Genomic DNA, 19354 nt, shown 5'->3' with positions numbered 1-19354 from the left:
ATATTATTTATTATAAATTAATTAATAATAATAATAATAATAATAATAATAATAATAATTACAAATTAAAAAAATTAAAAAATTAAAAAAAAAAAAAAAAAAAAGTCACCGGCTGTCTGCACTGGACAGCTAGTCGCTATCTTTCTTCTTTATGACCGTCTAAGGAAGGCGGCCATGGACGTCTGGCCGTCTTCCTTAGACGGCCGTGCGGCCACTGCTGTCCGTGAAGAAAGAAGACAACCACCGACTGTCCGGCGCGGACAGCCGGTGGTTGTTTTTTTTTTTTTTTTTTTTTTTTAAATTTTAAAATATTATTATTTTTAAAATTAATTAATAAAAAAATAATATTTTTAATAAATAAAAAGTATTTATTTTTAAAAATAAAATAAGAAAGACACGTGTCAACACCATATCGATTTAACCTGTTAAACAAGTCATATTGGACTTAATTGAACAATTTTACATGTTTATGGGACTTGAATGTAGCTTTTTTTCACTTAGGGGACCCAATTGCACTATCCACTTGACTTAGGGGGCCAATTTGACACTTTTCCCTTTTTGAAAACCTCTTACTTCATCACTCTTCTCAGCTTAAAAAAAAAAAAAAACAAAAAAAAAAAAAGTGAGCTCACTGCCATTCTGCCACTCTCAATTGAATTTTTTTTTTCTTATAAAGAGATAAGCTCCTCTCATAACCACAATAATCTTAATCCCAGAAGCATGTTTCCTCAACCACCTTCCAACAGATATCCATTGGCTGCAATCCCTCTCTAGTTAAAAGATAGTACAAAAGGATTTTATATATATATATATATATATATATATATATATATATACGTACTGAAGAAGGATGAAAAAACAAACAATAAAAAGGAAGCAATATACTGCCGTCACAGGATTAGTTATTTTCATTATGTGGATCCACAGAAAAATGTCTACATCAAAAACATGTGAGAGAGTACAAATTAAGAGTTTAAAATGGGAGTACAACAAGTATTTTCTTTTTTTTTTTTATTTTCTTTTTAATTATTGGGGACTTTTGTCTCATCCATCCCATCAAGCATTCAAAATAATACTGTAGGAAGTAATATGGTGGCAGGAGACATTTTTCTAATATAAAAAATGGAGGAAAGACCGTGCATAGTTTTTTTTTTTTTGGTACATTTTAGTTTTAAAAATAATAGGAAGTAATATGGTGGCAGGAGACATTGTCCTAATAATAATAATAATAGTAATAATAATAGTAATAATAGTAACAACAACAACAACAACAACAACAATAATAATAATAATAATAATAATAATAATAGTAGTAGTAGTAGTTAATACTCATTTTGGTCCCTTGACTATAGACAAAATCCATTTTGGTCCCTCGACTATAGATAAAATTATCTTTTTGTCCCACTTTATAACCGTGGATGGATGGCAATTGTAACGGACGATTAAATTGGGTATGATTTTACAAGTTAGAGTACTAAATTGGGTACTTTTAATAAGTTGGGACTAAATTATGTATTACCTAATAGTCAAGGGACAAAAAATGATATTAACGTACTCTCCGTAATAATTCATTCAACAATAATGGTTGAACCAAATCAACAGTGAGCAAAACATCTAAATGACTAGTACCGTTGATTCATCCATTGATCTTATATGTGCATTCATTAAATATATTAGATCTCTTTGCAGCAAAAATACTTTAGTAATAATTTTAATGAATCTCCTATATTATCATGTATTCATACACTATGAGTTACATATTTAAATTAACAAATTCGACCTATTAACTCTTAATATTATTATTCATAAGTCTTAAAAGAAAACGCTCCGCACTTTCCGTGAACTTCCGATCGTGTTCCCGATCTCTCATCAGAACGTGGCCCTCTCTCTTGTTCATGAGAGAGTGTTCTCCCTAACGTTATAGGGCGTTTTTCCGGTCAATCCTGCCAGTTGTTATATATATCATGTTTCCACATCGACCACAATTATGCCTGATATACGTTCTTGTGCTTTGGTTCATTATGGCTATGCATGCAATCGAATCCAGGTGCGCATCGCTATCGCTCGTCGAGGAAGACAACGATGGATTGGAGGCCCCGGCAGCAGTGGAAGCCCCAGATGCGATCCTCCATTACGATCTGATCGGGCGTTTCCTCACTGACAGACCGATCAAATTTGATCACATGCAGCAAGTGCTCGCCTCTGTGTGGAGACCGGTCATGGGCATGCGTGTCCAACCGCTCGACGAAAACTTGTTTCTCTTCCAGTTTCCGCACCAGAAAGATCGGCAGCGTGTTCTCGATGATGGCCCCTGGTCTTACGAGAATAACACGTTGATCTGCGACGTGGTTCCACCGGGGACTAGGCCTGAGGATGTGCCATTGGAAGCGATCTCGTTTTGGATCCGCATCCACGGCTTACCGGCGATATATGCATCGACGGATTTCATCACTCGCGTCGGCAATTATGTGGGATCTTTTCTCGCAATCGATCCTAACAACTTTGGTGGATCGTGGGGTAGCTACCAACGCATCCGGGTATGGTTGGATCTATCCGTCCCTCTGAAGCGTCGGCTGAAGATTTTTCGTAAAGATGGGTCGACTCAGTGGATCTCATTCACATACGAAAGACTCGGAACCTTCTGTTTCTGCTGCGGGATTTTGGGCCATTCAGACAAATTCTGCAAACGGGTCTACGAAGAAGGATTGGAGCCAGAGTCGTTTCCCTATGGAGCTTGGATGCGCGCGGAGTCTCGTCGCCAAGCAAAACCAGTGGGCGCACGATGGCTGCTAGCGGACCTTGCCCGGGATATGGTGGTGTCGTCGGTACCCCCGCCACCAGTTCCCACAGTGAATGTGACAGAAGAGGAGGAAGATGGAGCGTTGCATGGCGATCTTAAACGTCGCAGGGAAGATAATGAAGAATCAAATGATTTGGTCATGGCTGAACATGTCTCTACAACATCTCCGGCGGGTCTGGCGGGCCAGATCCGCCCATCGCAATGACTATCCTAAGCTGGAACTGCCGGGGGATGGGTAGCGACCGGACAGTTCAAGAATTACTGGGCGTTGTGTCCAGGAAGCGACCCAGCTTCGTTTTCCTTATGGAAACGAAAGCTTTATTATGGCAAGTGGAACGAGTGAAAGTTAAGTTAGGTTTCGAAGGTTTAATTTGTGTGGAACGTACAGGAATGGGGGGTGGACTCGCACTTTTTTGGAGAGATACGGGGATGGCTACTCTGCTAAGCTATTCCGACAATCATATTGACGTTACTGTCTCTCTGCCCGATAGACCGGAGTGGCGTTTAACCTGCTTTTATGGTCACCCTGATAGAACGGACCGCCATTTGTCGTGGGGGCTTCTTCGACGACTAAAGGATGAATCGCAGCTGCCATGGAGTGTAATTGGTGACTTCAACGACATTCTGAGCCCATCGGAAAAGAGGGGCATACACTCACATCCAACGGCTCAGATCGATGCTTTCAATGATATTTTGGATGAATGCCGCCTTGTCGATTTAGGCATGGTAGGCAGCCCCTTCACATGGGATAAAGGTCGTGGCACGGAAGCATGGGTGGAGGAACGCCTTGATAGAGCGGTGGCGACGACAGATTGGCTAGATATGTTTGAGAATGCGGTGGTTTACAATGTTTTTGTTCTATCCTCGGATCATACTGCCATTCTGCTGGACATCGAGGATCGGGATTTCCGTGCTGCTACGAAGAAGTTCAAGTTTGAATCTGCATGGCTTGCAGACGAGGGTTGCGGGAAAATTATCGACAACACCTGGCGGAGTACGATTGGCATGGATTTCCAGTCACGGATTGACATCTGTGGCCGACATTTGGGGAAGTGGGGTAGCGATTTATTTCGACGCTTTGGGAATCGCATGAAAGTTCTACGCGGCCGGCTGGAGGCACTAAGAGACTCACGCATTCCCGAAGACATCTCGACATATTTAATGATTGAGAAAGAGTTGCGCGCTCTGCTTCGTCAGGAAGAAATATTCTGGCAACAACGAGCTAAGCAACTTTGGTTGAAGCATGGGGATTTGAATACTAAATATTTTCACAAGTCGGCAACAGCCCGCCGTCGATCCAACCTGCTTCTTCGTATGAAAACGCCAGATAATGTTTGGGTGGAAGGCCCCGAGATGCACGCGGAGGTGCTGAGGTATTACAATCATATTTTTCTATCGGAAGGCACACGAGCTGATCTCTTTAATAGGGTGCCCAATCGAGTCACAGCCGAGATGAATGCATCATTATTACAACCCTTCTCTATGGCAGACGTCAAGGCAGCTCTTTTCTCGATGGCGCCAGAGAAAGCTCCAGGCCCGGACGGTATGACACCAGCCTTCTATCAACAGTTTTGGCCAGTGGTAGGCCATGACTTATATATTTTTATTATGAACTGCATAACGAGTCGGTCGCTTCCACAGAGGCTAAACGACTCCAATATCGTGTTAATCCCCAAAAAAAAGGTACCAGAAAAAGTTTCTGACCTGCGCCCTATTGCGCTTTGCAATGTGGCTTATAAGGTCCTGGCTAAGATGCTAGCTAATCGCCTAAAGGACGTGCTGGAATCAGTCGTCTCGGCGTCGCAAAGTGCATTTATACCGAACAGATTATTAACTGACAATGTGATTGTAGCCGGTGAGGTGGGACATTTTCTAAGGCGCAAAACAAATGGGATTATGGGATGGGCTGCGCTAAAACTCGACATGGCCAAGGCCTATGATCGCATGGAATGGGGCTTTTTGGAGGGTATGCTGAATGCTTTGGGGTTCGCTAAAGAGTGGACGGACCTGCTGATGATGTGTGTGACGTCGGTCCGTTATGCCATCCATGTCAATGGCGAAGAGGTAGGGACAGTTCTTCCTACGAGAGGTATCCGTCAAGGGGACCCGCTATCCCCGTACTTATTTATCCTGTGTGCTGAAGGCCTTTCTATTTTGTTACAACAGGCCGAGGCCCGGGGGGATATACATGGGATTCGGGTGGCTAGGGGTGCCCCACCTATTTCACACCTCTTCTTCGCAGACGACAGTCTCCTATTTTTCAGAGCCGTAGAAACATAAGCCATTCATGTACAGAATTGTCTAAACACATATAGTGCTGCATCGGGACAGGTAATTAATTTCGATAAATCCAATGTCATGTTCAGCTCCAATGCTACACCCGATGTGAAAACCGTGGTGTCCACCACTTTGGGTGTGCCTGTAACGACTGATCTGGGACGTTACTTAGGGCTCCCGTCGGTTTTAGGCCGAAATAAGACATCCACGTTCAAATATATTGAACAACGGATTCGAGACCGCATTGGGGGTTGGCAACAATGGTTTTTATCTAGAGCAGGAAAGGAAGTCCTTTTGAAGAGTATCGCCCAAGCTTTGCCCATATTTACCATGTCAGTCTTCTTGTTACCAGGACGAGTGTGTGACTCAATTGAAAAATGTTTTAATCGTTACTGGTGGGGGAACGGTAGGGCCGTTGGTAACGGCATTCATTGGTTAAGTTGGAGTCGTCTTTGTGTTCCCAAGGACCAAGGCGGCCTTGGGTTCAAACATCTGCATGAATTTAATTGTGCCCTATTGGCTAAACAGGGATGGCGTCTGATGGTGTACCCCAGCTCGTTAGTGAGTCGCATTCTGAAGGCGAAATATTACCCAAAGACGGACTTCTTGACAGCTCAAATGGGTAATAACCCAAGCTATATTTGGCGAAGCATCATGGCAGGTCAAGACTTACTCAAAATTGGCGCTGCCCGACATATTGGGAATGGCAGGTCAACCAACATATGGTCTTGGCCGTGGTTGTCAGATACGCAGTCACCGAAGCTCCACACTTCTGTTATAGAGGAGCTCAAAGATGCGACGGTCGATGGTCTCATGGACTCGCAAGGTTCCTGGGATGCTCAAATTATACATGATTTATTTACTGAGAGTGATCGAAGTAGAATCCTGGCAACGCCTATTTCGTGTACGCAGGAGGACTCGTGGCGATGGCAGGGAGACCCGCGAGGTATGTACACTGTTAAACACGGGTATGATTTACTCACCAAGTCCCGCCATTACCCCATTACTGTTCCGGGGTTCACAGCCTGGAACAAATTGTGGAAATTGCCCGTGCCACCAAAAATTCGGAACTTCTTATGGAGGTGCATTCGAGGCATTGTGCCGGTGAAAGAGACGCTCAAACTCCGTCACGTATGGATTGGGAGAGGGTGCCCTCTCTGTGCTTTTCCATCTGAAACTCTGGACCATCTCCTTTGTGATTGCAGCATTGCGCGCAAGGTCTGGGGTGAGGAACTGGATATGGATGCTTTGTCCGTTACTTCATGCATGCAGCTGGCCCTGGGCTTCGCGTCTGATGAAGTCGCGATCCATCTGGCGGCGGCTTTCTGGTCGTTATGGTCTGCTCGTAACGCTAAGGTGTGGAAGGATGAAAATCGTTCAGCTGAGTCTCTTCGCATCCAGGTTCATCTTTTACGTACGCAATGGAAGCATACTTTTGGGGGTGTCGGGAGGACAACACGCGATGGCTCCGGGACGGTCGCATGGACTCCACCACCACAGCCATAGCTAAAATGTAACGTCGATGCAGCTCTTCTCGCGACCGGTGCAGGTTTTGGGGCAGTTCTCCGAAACCAGGAAGGTCGTTTTGTCGCGGCTCGCAATGGCAGAATAGCCAACATTACAGACCCTCTCATGGCGGAAGCTATAGCGGTGAAGGAAGCGCTTACTTGGTTAAAACACCACAACTGGAATAATGTAGTTTTAGAAACCGACTGTTTAAATTTATCTGTTGCTTTTAATTCTCGTTGTCTTGATTTATCGTATGTCGATTCAATTGTAAAGCAGTGTCAACTGCTTGCCTGTGACATTGGGAACGTTCGAGTTCATCATGTCAAGCGGTCAGCGAATCACGTGGCTCATGTGCTTGCACGGGCAACGGTTTCCGGATCTGTCCTAGGGTCGTGGGATACATACCCACCCCAGTGTATTTATGATCTTTTGAATTAATCTACTGGTTCCGGTTTGTTTCAAAAAAAACAAATTCGACCTTAAATTACTTATATATGAACTTTTCATATATAATCTTGCATTGATATACTTTCAAATACTTATTTAATTATAAGCATTGGACATTAACCCAATCGCGCAATGCGCGTGTAAAACTAGTTATTAAATAAATTACAATTATTTCCATCATTTTAGTACATAGCTTGATTACACAACAAAATACGCAAAACCTCATTAAATATAATCATCCATATAACATTTGTACAATAAATAAATAATAATTAATAATAATAATAATAATAATAATAATAATAATAATAATAATAATAATAATAATAATATTATTATTATTATTATTATTATTATTATTATTATTATTATTATTATTATTATTATTATTATTATTATTATTATTATTATTATTATTACTAGTATTTGTCCCGTGCGATGCACGAAAAATATGTTATAAAAATATACCCTATATGAGGTTTATTCATATATAAAATTTTTGTTATTTAATAATTATTATGTGTGAATTCCTATGATAAAATTATGAACGACATAAATATATTTACAATTAAAATAATATTTAAGGTGGGTGATTACTACAAATCTTAAACTTTATTAAAAATTTAGTACATAGTATTTAATATTACAAATTTTTAAGAACTTAGTAAACTACAATAGTAATTGAATTACAATTTTAGAGTCACCACGGATCAAAAATTTTAGACCTTTGAGATTTCTAACTCTAGATGTAGCAACATACAATTGACCTTTAAAGACCAAAATCACAATCTTAGTTCGAACATTGATTTTTTCTTCTAAATACTATCGAATTAAGTGTGTAATCAATAAAAGATAGAGAACTAACAATTCGAGAATATAATCTTAATAATGTTATTAAGCCTACTTCACGTCAATTAAGTTGGATAGTATCCGATGAATCCACGAATGACGCATCTTTGTCTCCATAGTCCTCAATATGCACATCAACAATCTTAAATATTAGGTCGCCTAGCTATGCCATATATTAATTTCAAACTTATGAACTTTGGGGTTGCATGCAATAAAAAGTATATTTTAAATATACTAAGGGTACACTATATATGTACGTAAGGTACTTTCAATATAAAAATAATATATTTTTAATATATTAAAAATGTATTTGATATTCATGATCCATACAATTATGTGGACCATCGTTCACACAATAATTTGCCAGTAGAAATTGAAATATAAATATATATATATATATATATATATATATATATATATATATATATATATATATATATATTAGAAACTGTCAGTGGAAATTATTATCATTATTATTATTGCAATTATTATTATTATTGTTATTGTTATTATAATTAACAATATTATTATGGTCTTGTGAAAATTAAATGTTAATTATCATCATTTAATTTTCACAAGACCATATGACTTTATTATATATAGAATAGGATGTGAAATCTGTGTGAATAAAGGAAAAGAGAAAAAGCTAATGCGCATAAGGGAAAAGGAAAGAAGCTTTGAAAAAGCAATAATAATAATAATAATAATAATAATAATAATAATAATAATAATAATAATTGAAATGTGTGCGCATAAGGGAAAGGGAAAGAAGCTGTGAAAAAGCAAAGCAACAATAATTATGCAGAGCATGAATCAAACTGTCAACCTTACATCACTGTTACTATTCACTTTCTCTAATTTTTCATTTGGAGAACTTTGAATTTAGTTCTTCAACAATATACATAAAGTTGAAGAATGGAAAAGAGTTAAGTGATTGAAGAGATGATTTTAATATACAAGTTTTTTTTTTTTTTTTTCAACTTCTCTATTTTTCAAAAAATTCTCCATTTTAGTAAACAGCACCTTATTTTTTTGACGTCACCTTACTCTTCTTATCTTAAAGTGTGCACTGTGCAGTTTAGTGCACTGTAAGGATCCTCTGATATTTTTTTTACTTTATTTTTTAATTCATGGGGACCTTTTTCCCACTCCCATCAAGAATTCAAATCATTCAATTCTTTTTCTTAGGTCCCATACTCACAGTCACAGAGTAGTCACCGTTGAAAAAAAAAAAAAAAAAAAAAAGTCCAACCTTATCATCTACATATATTAGTTAATCAAGATTCAAAATTCAAAATAGGTTTTAGTGTAAGTGTTCTGGTGTGATTGTGTGCGCGTAAGTGTTCTAGTGTATGCGTTTCACTGTAGGCGTTAATCTTTTTCAAAATTCAAAATAGGTTGTTGTGCGTGAGCATTAATTAGTGTGTATACTGAACATGAACAACTCTACACATTCATGGTTGTTTATGTTCATAAAAAACTATATTTTTAATACCTTTTTCATAAAAACATTGAAATATAATATTTCTTTAAAAAAGTGTACGATATGAATCGACACCGTATTTTTTGTATTAGGTACAAGGTGTGCGTTATGCTGTAGGTGAACGAGTGCAGGGGTTGTTTTTTGCGAAAGTTAAACCCACCTAACAAACCACATTCATTAGCAATTAGTAATTTGGACTATAATGAAAGTGTGTGCATGAGCGGTTGACGGATTGTGTATTTCATTGTGCAATGTGGTAATGACCGTGAGTGTGCATGGTCAGTGTGAGATGTAAGCGTTATGTTGAATGAGTCCAAAGACCAACATGGGGAGCCGTATCAGGTGTGTGAACACTAATTTGTATGTGCGTATGACGAACCTAATAAAATAAACGAATTTAACAAAAAAAAAAAAATCAAGTAAATAGAGTTTAAATTAAAATGTATGTATTACGTCTTAGTACCAAAACTCAGCATCCAAAATAAAAAATGAAAGAGAATATGACCAAATCAAATCTCAAAAGTGTAGACACAACTATCAAATATTTGTAACTAGTCTTGATTTTCAGCCAATAGTAGCTGCAAAACCCACCACACAGTTGAGGTTCGATTGCTGATGTATGTTGCTATGAAACATTAAAATTTCAGACAAGAATCGCTCGCGTAGAGCACTCAAGCACCGTGCATCGCCCCTACGACACAAAACCCCTAACACCGCAATTATTGAAAACCAAAAATATAAATAACGTAAAAACACACACAAAAAAAATACAATAATAAACATTGGTATTTGGGCACAATTTGTCCATTGTTTAATTATTGATTTTAATTAAAAATAGAGTTCTAGTACATGGACTCCAAAATTCTACTCCCTCATTTGTACCCTGAAGTGGCAAACCAGGATTGATTAGTTTCAACATGTGGGTTCAGAAAAGTGTTTACTTCAAAAGCATGTGAAAGAAAATACAAGTTGAGGGTATAAAATGAGAGTACACCAAGTATTTTTCTTAAAAATAAGCTCAAAGTAGTTTCAAACTATATATTTTGAGGGATATAATTAAAAAATATTGTATTTTTTAAAGAAACTTGAAAATATAAACAACTAAACAAGTGAGAAAGATAGATCCGTATTATAAATGCTCTAAAGAAACTTCTGATATTTTTTTATTATTTATTTAAATTCTTGCCATATCCGTAAACATATAATATAATACATATTTATATGGCTGTCTTTTAGAAAAAAAAAAAAAAAAAAGGATGAACAAGATAAATGCCGTTTTATTCCAAAATAAAGATGGCATTCTAAATGCCATTTTATTCATGAATATATCAACTAGCATCAGGAAACTATTTCATAAGAAAAGCTACAAAAAGACGTTAAAATGGGGAAAATATACTTATTTGCTGTATTTTGTTGGTTTGGTGGAAGTTAAAATCAAAAGAAGAAAAAAAAAATTCGAAGTTAGGTATTTGTGAACCTTAATATGATGAAACTTGCATATATACAAGGAGCTGGAGATTAATGTTGTGGTGGGAGAAAATAATTAAATGTGGTGGTTGAGATAAATTAATTTGGTGGATGATAGACATTTAATGTATTGAAAAGTGTGATAGCATTGTTCAAAAATTAATGCATTCGAAAGTGTGATGCACCACAAGTTTACGCTGTTTTCATAAAATGAATTTTTGAAAACCTCCTACTTCATCACTCTTGTCAGCTTAAAAAAAAAAAAAAAAAAAAAAAAATGAGCTCACTGCCATTCTGCCACTCTCAATTGAATTTTTTTTTTCTTATAAAGAGATAAGCTCTTCTCATAACCACAATAATCTTAATCCTAGAAGCATGTTTCCTCAACCACTTTCCAACATATATCCATTGGCTGCAATCCCTCTCTAGTTAAAAGATAGTACAAAAGGATTTTAAATATATATATACTGAAGAAAGGAAGAAAAAACAAACAATAAAAAGGAAGCAATGTACTGCAGTCACAGGATTAGTTATTTTCATTATGTGGATCCACAGAAAAATGTCTACATAAAAAACATGTGAGAGAGTACAAGTTAAGAGTTTAAAGTGAGAGTACACCAAATATTTTTTTTATTTTCTTTTTAATTCTTGGGGACTTTTATCTCATCCATCCCATCAAGCATTCAAAATAATATTGTAGGAAGTAATATGGTGGCAGGAGACATTGTCCTAATAATAATAATAATAATAATAATAATAATAATAATAATAATAATAATAATAATAATAGTAGTAGTAGTAGTCAATACTCATTTTGGTCCCTTGACTATAGACAAAATCCATTTTGGTCCCTCGACTATAGATAAAATTATCTTTTTGTCCCACTTTATAACCGTGGATGGATGGTAATTGTAACGGACGATTAAATTGGGTATGATTTTACAAGTTAGAGGACTAAATTTGGTACTTTAATAGGTTGGGACTAAATTATGTATTACCTAATAGTCAAGGGACCAAAAATGTTATTAACGTACTCTCTGTAATAATTCATTCAACAATAATGGTTGAACTAAATCAACAGTGAGCAAAACATCTAAATGACTGGTACCGTTGATTCATCCATTGATCTTATATGTGCATTCATTAAATATATTAGATCTCTTTGCAACAAAAATACTTTAGTAATAATTATAATGAATCTCCTATATTATCTTGTATTCATACACTATGAGTTACATATTTAAATAAACAAATTCGACATTAAATTACTTATTTATGAACTTTTCATATATAATCTGGCATTGATATATTTTCAAATACTTATTTAATTATAAGCATTGAGCATTAACTCAATCGCGCAATGCGCATGTAAAACTAGTTTAAAAATAGAGTTCTAGTACATGGACTCCCAAATTCTACTCCCTCATTTGTACCCTGAAGTGACAAACCATGATTGATTAGTTTCAACATGTGGGTTCACAGAAAAGTGTTTACTTCAAAAACATGTGAGAGAAAATACAAGTTGATGGTATAAAATGAGAGTACACCAAGTATTTTTCTTAAAAATAAGCTCAAAGTAGTTTCAAACTATATATTTTGAGGGAAATAATTAAAAAATACTGTATTTTTTTAAAGAAAATTGAAAATATGAACAAGTGAGAAAGATAGATCCGTATTATAAATGCCCTAAAGAAACCTCTGATATTTTTTTATTATTTATTTAAATTCTTGGGGACTTTTGTCCCATCCATGATCCATCCCATCAAGCATTCAAATCTTTCATTCTCTTGTCACATACTCACATAGTAGCCCCCATGGGAGAAAGTAATGCCCAACCTTATCATCTAAATGGTGGCCCCACACACACATCCACACCCCCCCCCCCACATATATATTTATTTATTTATATTTATATTATTTAATCAAATTTTTGTTGGTCTGTATATTTTAATATTTTAACTAAAAAAAATTTTAACCACTTTTTGTTGGTCTGTATATTAACCAATATTTGTTTCAGTTACCAAAATTTGCCCGCCCATACATTTGCAAACCTTATCATCTCTCAAAACCTTTCAACTACAGAGTCAACGACCATGGCTGACGCTCTCATCTCCGACGTTGTGGAACAGCTGATCAACATCCTGAATCACCAAGCCCAGGAGCTAAAAAGAACTTTGGGTGTGAAGAAGGAGATCAAAAACCTCTCATCAAAGCTGGAGAAAGTCAGGGAGGTATTGGCTGATGCAGAGAAGAGAAGCTTTAAGGAAAATGGCATCAAGCTCTGGATCGAAGATCTCAAAGACTTCTCCTACGAAGTGGATGATGTTCTGGACGAGTGGAGAACCAGAACTCTGAGACACCAGATCGAGAGCCCAGAGGTAAGTCGCAGCTCTTTCATGCCTATGTGTATCCCATTCAAAAGGTTTGTTGTGCATCGAGACATCGCCAATAAAATAAAGGAGCTTGATTCAACACTTGATCGGATTACGAAAGAGAAAGATCAGTTCAAATTTGATTGTGCATCTGTAACACACACTTGTGCAGCATCATACTCTGATCATCAAGAATTGATGCGAGTCACCACTGCGTTTGATGTGCATGAGTCAGAGATTCAAGGTAGGAAATCCGATGCCAGTGCTTTAATAAGCAAGTTAGTGGAGAATTCTGGAGAAGAAGAAGCAAGAAATGGAAATGGGCCCCCTGTCATTTCCATATTGGGCGCGGGAGGGATAGGGAAAACTACCCTTGCTCAACTAGTCTTTGGTGATGAACAGATAAAGGCTCATTTTGAGGAAAAGGTATGGATTTGTGTTTCCAACCCTTTTAACCTGTTCGACATTGCAAAAGCCATTGTTGAGTCAACCACTAAAAGCTCCACAGATCTGTCTCAATTGCATGTATTACTGGAAAAAATCCAGAGCATTTTGTCTGGAAAAAGGTTCCTACTTGTGATGGATGACGTGTGGACAGAGCAGTCTGCAAAGTGGGAGCCATTGAAGAACTCTCTCAAGGATGGACTCCCCGGGAGTAGAATCTTGGTGACCTCAAGGAGTGAGAGGGTTGCTAGAATGATGGGAAGTGCGTATCTGCATCAGTTGGATCTAATATCTGACGAGGAAGCTTGGTTGTTGCTTAGCAGGAAAGCATTTTTCGAGAGAAGAGAAGAGGATTGTGAGAAACTGAAAGATATTGGTCAGAAAATTGCTCAAAAGTGCAAAGGACTCCCGCTTGCTGCTAAGGTCATGGGAAGCCTACTACGTTTCAAAGACACTAGAGATGATTGGCAAAATGTTTTAGACAATAAAATTTGGGAGTTGGATGAAGTGGTAACTGACCTCTTCCCTCAATTGTATCTAAGCTACAATGATTTGACCCCAAAGATGAAGCAATGTTTCTCATACTGTGCTGTCTTTCCCAAAGATGACGTAATAGAGGTAGATAAGCTCATCAAAATTTGGATGGCACAAAGTTATGTGACGGTGGAATCAAAAGGCAGGGAGTTATTTGAGGGTTTAGCAATGCGCTCTTTCTTCCAAGATTTGGAGAAAGATTCCAACATTATCAAATTTTGCAAAATGCATGACATAGTGCATGATTTTGCCCAGTTTCTTACCAGAAATGAATGCTACAGTATTGACCAGCACGAGGGTAAGGTCGGAATTAAAAATCTACGTCATCTGTCATGGCCGAGAACTAGAGGGAATATGAATCTCACTGCTTCCATTTGTGATGTTGGAAAACTTCGCAGCTTTTTTGCTCAAGGCCTTTCTCTCAAAAAACTTACTCCTGATTTGTTCAATGGTTTGAAATCTGTGAGAGTATTAAGATTGCATTGCCCTGAGTTGGTAGAACTTCCAAAGGAGATAGGAAATTTGCTTCATCTAAGGTATATTGATTTAAGTTGGAGCAGCGTAAAGGAGTTACCGGATGCAATTTGCTCTTTGTATAACTTGCAAACTTTAGATCTTAAGGGATGTACCAGTCTTTCCAGACTACCCAAAGGGATTGGCAATTTGATAAACTTGAGACACCTTAACATCAGAGACACCGATAGTCTGGAGATGATGCCCCAAGGTATCGCACAGCTAACTCAGCTTTGTAGTTTAAGTAAGTTTATTGTGGGGAAAGAGTCATGTAAGTTGGGATACATGGAGAAGCTGAACCAACTCCAAGGGGAGCTGTCCATATTATTTTTGTGCGATTTGTATAATGTAGCAAATGTGGAGGAAGCAGAGAAAGCAGAATTGAGAAACAAGAAGCACATCAAAGAATTGTGTTTGCATTTCAGTCCGGGAGTCGATGTGGGAATAGATGTGATGGAAGCTTTGAAACCACCTCTAGAACTGCAAACCTTGAAATTTTGTTTTTACGGAGGAACCCACTTCCCTTCTTGGATTACACTGTCCCTTGATAATCTACGGAGTCTTAATATTGAGTGGTGCTCTAATTGTTCATCTTTGCCTCCATTAGGCAAACTCCCTTCTCTGGAGACTCTTGAGATATCAGAAATGGAAGAGCTAAGATATGTAGGTAGTGAGTTTTTGGGAGTGGCAGAAGTAGGTGGTGTTGCTTTTCCAAAGCTGAAGAAATTGGAATTCTCCAATTGTGGCGAGTGGGAGGAGTGGGAAGACTTCAAAGAAGAAGCAACAATAATAATAATGCCATGCATCAGGGAGTTGGTACTAAAAAATTGCGAAAAACTTAAGACAGTGCCACATCACCTCTTAAGTAAGCTGGAGTGTTTGGAGATTGAAGCCTGTCCGGGAGTCAGTGTGGGAATAGATGCGATGGAAGCTCTAAAACCACCTCCGGAACTGCAAGACTTGTACTTTCTTGGGTACAAAGGAACACGCTTACCTTCCTGGATTACACTGTCCCTTGATAATCTACGACTTCTTAGTATCGGGTGCTGCTCTAATTGTTCATCTTTGCCTCCAGTAGGCAAACTCCCTTCTCTGGAGACTCTTTGGATATGGGAAATGAAAGAGCTAAGATATGTAGGTAGTGAGTTTTTGGGAGTAGCAGAAGTAGGTGGTGTTGCTTTTCCAAAGCTGAAGAAACTAGAGTTCTCGAATTGTCCCGAGTGGGAAGAGTGGGAAGACTTCAAAGAAGAAGCAATAATAATAATAATGCCATGCATTAGGGAGTTGGAACTAAAAAATTGCAAAAAACTTAAAGACAGTGCCATATCACCTCTTAAGTAGGCTGGAGTCTTTGAAGATCTACAAGTGTCCGAGTCTCAAAGTTGAATAGATCGAGTGAAATATGTGACACTCCAGATGCCGATTAAGTGTCAAAATGGTGACGTCATTGTGTTTCTAGGTAAGGCCGCTGCTCCAATCCTACTGGATGAGAGTCCTACGTACTTGTAATGTTATGGTTACCAAGTTAATAGTCTAACCAGTTTGATCATTTGAGCAAAAACTATTAAGTTTATCTCTTTTACACTTTGAATCTCTATTCGGTTTGATGTGAAGGTATGAACTAAATATATCTTGACTTGAGTTTTTGTTATACATTATTAAATTGTGTTTTAATAATATAAATAATTTGCAAGTTGCGTATATTTATCAAGCTATGTTGTGAGTTGTTATGATATAATAATTTCTGACTGTTGACTTCAGCAAGGTATCATTTGACATGTCTAAGCTTTTATATTTTATGTACTACATGAAAATTATTGTTATTTGTTTTTTTTAAAAATCATCATAAAAGATTTATAGTACTTAGTGTGAGATTGCTTATTGTGACCTTCCAGAGATGAAGCAAATAATGATAGAATAAAATACCATCTTTTAATTTGAAAATCATAAACCTAAACCCTATTAGGTCCGATCCAATTCAGAATTAGTTCAATTTTAAATAAGCTCTGATCTAAGCTATCTCTACATGTGAGTGTAAACTGGAATCGGCAAATTATAACGTGCACAGGGTGCATATTGCATTATGCATCCTAAAAGTTTATGTGTATTATGTACTATATTAGATTATGTTAAGAGTTTATTTGTATTCTACTATACAATTATGTACATACGAAACATGAGATTTTTAGGGTGCACAATGCCTTGTGCACCCTGGTGCACGATATGATATATAAAATTGACAAAAAAAAATGATATGACAATATATATTAATTGTACAATAAAAATATAGAAGTTAAATTCATTTTTTAGTCTTTTTTAATTGTATTTCTCTTCTTGCAATATTAATTAACGACGTTATAATGGTAGGATGATATTTCCATGTACAAGTGCAATGTACACAATTTTTAAAACAACCAAATTCATAGCAAATCTCAGCCAAGGTCGAACTTTCGACCTTGGACCATGGTCTCGGCCAACCAGTGGCTTTGTGTTGAAAAAATGATACCGGAAGTTGACATAGCATTGCCCGCAAGGCCAATCAATTTTCGGACGGCATTCGTACCCGCAGGTGTCGGCACACCCGTGGCCACTGGGCAGTGTACCCTGCGTTTCTAGCCACGGGATTGGCCACACTATTAACAGATACAAGTGGCAAGTCAAAAGGGAATGAAGCCAAGAAGTCAAATAATTAACTCCAACTACTTTTCTCTCCTTTATCTCTTCTTCTTTTCACTGTTTTTCCCTAAGTATATAGATGGCAAATCTTATGTACATACAAACTGATTTTCCCAGTTGGTTAATACAAAAGAACAGATACTTTCTTCTTCTTTACTAGAGCTCTCCATACTTGTCAATATGGTATCAGAGCTTTGAACTATGGCTTGGAGACCACCTCCCATGAACATGACCGGTTCGTCCTCGACTGCCGCTGCAAATCCAATTTCGGCAACTGCTGCAGCTCCAACTCCGGCGATTTTTGATCCAAATGATCGAGTGAATCCTTTCAGCCTTCATCCAAATGAGAGTCCGTCCCTGCAATTGGTGACTGTACATCTGGAAGGAAAATCAAACTATCATGCCTGGGCTAGGGCAATGGAGATGGCTTTGAAATCGAAGAACAAGCTTGCTTTTGTGAACGGATCAATGTTGATCCCCAATCAGAATGATCCCAAACATTTCTATTGGGATCAATGCAATACCATGGTCCTCTCATGGATTCTAAGGGCCGTTTCTCCTACCATCGCTCGAAGTGTTTTATGGATTAACACTGCAGAAGGAGTGTGGAAGGATCTCAAGAAACGATTTAGTCAACAAGATATCTTCAGAGTAGTTGAGATTCAGGCTGAAATTCACCAAACAAAGCAAGGTAACACTTCTGTGAACGAGTATTTTACTCAACTAAAATCGTTATGGGATGAGTTGGCTGTGTTAAGATCAATCCCCTCTTGTGACTGCATTCCCAGCTACAAATGTGGAGCTGACCTATCTGAAAAAGTTAGAACTCATATTGAGAATGATATGTTAACTGCTTTTTTGATTGGATTAAATGAGAACTTTGCTTACACCAAGAGGCAGATTATGTTGATGAAGCCTCTCCCTGATGTTGGAGAAGCCTTTGCAATGGTCTCTCAACAAGAAAGGCAAATGGATGCTATCCCAAACATCTTGACAGAAAACATAACTGGAGCCAATGCTTTCTTAGCAAACTCTGGCAACAACAGAAAATTCTATCCAAATCAAAAGCCAAAACCTGTGTGTAGCTATTATGGATACACATGGCACACAATTGATAAGTGCTACAAGAAACATGGCTACCCACCTGGGTGGAAGCCAAGAAACAAAAGCATGGGTTCTGCCAATCAAGTTCAGTCTTCTTCACAAGAGTCATTAGAAACTGGTCGTGGGATCTCTGGCCTTGGGATTTCTACAGTGACTGAGGAAGACTATAGAAGGTTTCTGGACTTCATGCAGCAACAACAAAGAAGTAGGAGTACTCAGGCCACTCCTCTCACTATCAATCCTCAGATTAATACCATATCAGCTAATTTCATACCTGATGCCAATTTAGAAGGTAAGAAAGTCAGTTCTGATTTGGTTAATTCTGAGCCTTTATGGATTCTTGACAGTGGTGCTACACACCATATTCTGTGCAATGAATATATGCTACAAACATCCAAGAGAGTGCATGGTATATTTGTAGATTTGCCTAATGGACACCAGGCTTAGGTGTCTCATATTGGAAACATCCAATTATCTGCTGAGTTAACCTAACAGAATGTCTTATGTGTGCCAATTTTTCAGTACAACCTAATATCTTTGGGAGAACTCACAAGAAAATCAAATTGCAGCATATTATTCCACTCTAATCACTGTGTTATACAAGATCAGCACCTTGGGAAGATGATTGGCATGGCTGAGCCAAGGAAAATACTCTACCAATTGATTTTTCCTGTTTTAAATAGATGTAAACATGCTGCTAATGCTTGTAGTTTTTGGCATGCTAGATTGGGCCATGCTTCAGAAGACAAAATAAAGTTTCTTCATACCTTAGACAACAAAATCTGTAATGATAAGCCTAGTGCATGTGATTGTTGTCATTTAGCTAAGCAAAGAAAGCTTCCTTTTAACTCTAGTTCCTCTGTTTCAATTGATTGTTTT

General features: G+C 37.7%; 2 protein-coding genes across 2 annotated transcripts; both read left to right on the top strand.

Annotated features, from left to right (window-relative positions):
- Nucleotides 1–12925: 12925 nt before the first annotated feature.
- Nucleotides 12926–16036, top strand: LOC109184461 (putative disease resistance RPP13-like protein 1). Its single transcript, XM_019334462.1, has one exon. The coding sequence runs from the start codon at nucleotides 12926–12928 to the stop codon at nucleotides 16034–16036; it is 3111 nt and encodes a 1036-aa protein (XP_019190007.1).
- A 1536-nt stretch (nucleotides 16037–17572) lies between these two features.
- LOC109184460 lies at nucleotides 17573–18922 on the top strand. Its single transcript, XM_019334461.1, has one exon. The coding sequence runs from the start codon at nucleotides 17573–17575 to the stop codon at nucleotides 18920–18922; it is 1350 nt and encodes a 449-aa protein (XP_019190006.1).
- The last annotated feature ends 432 nt before the right edge of the window (nucleotides 18923–19354 follow it).

Source organism: Ipomoea nil, unplaced genomic scaffold, assembly GCF_001879475.1.
Source record: "Ipomoea nil cultivar Tokyo-kokei standard unplaced genomic scaffold, Asagao_1.1 scaffold1262, whole genome shotgun sequence".
In the NCBI taxonomy this organism is placed as follows: Eukaryota; Viridiplantae; Streptophyta; class Magnoliopsida; order Solanales; family Convolvulaceae; genus Ipomoea; species Ipomoea nil.
This window is presented reverse-complemented; position numbering and strand designations above follow the sequence as displayed.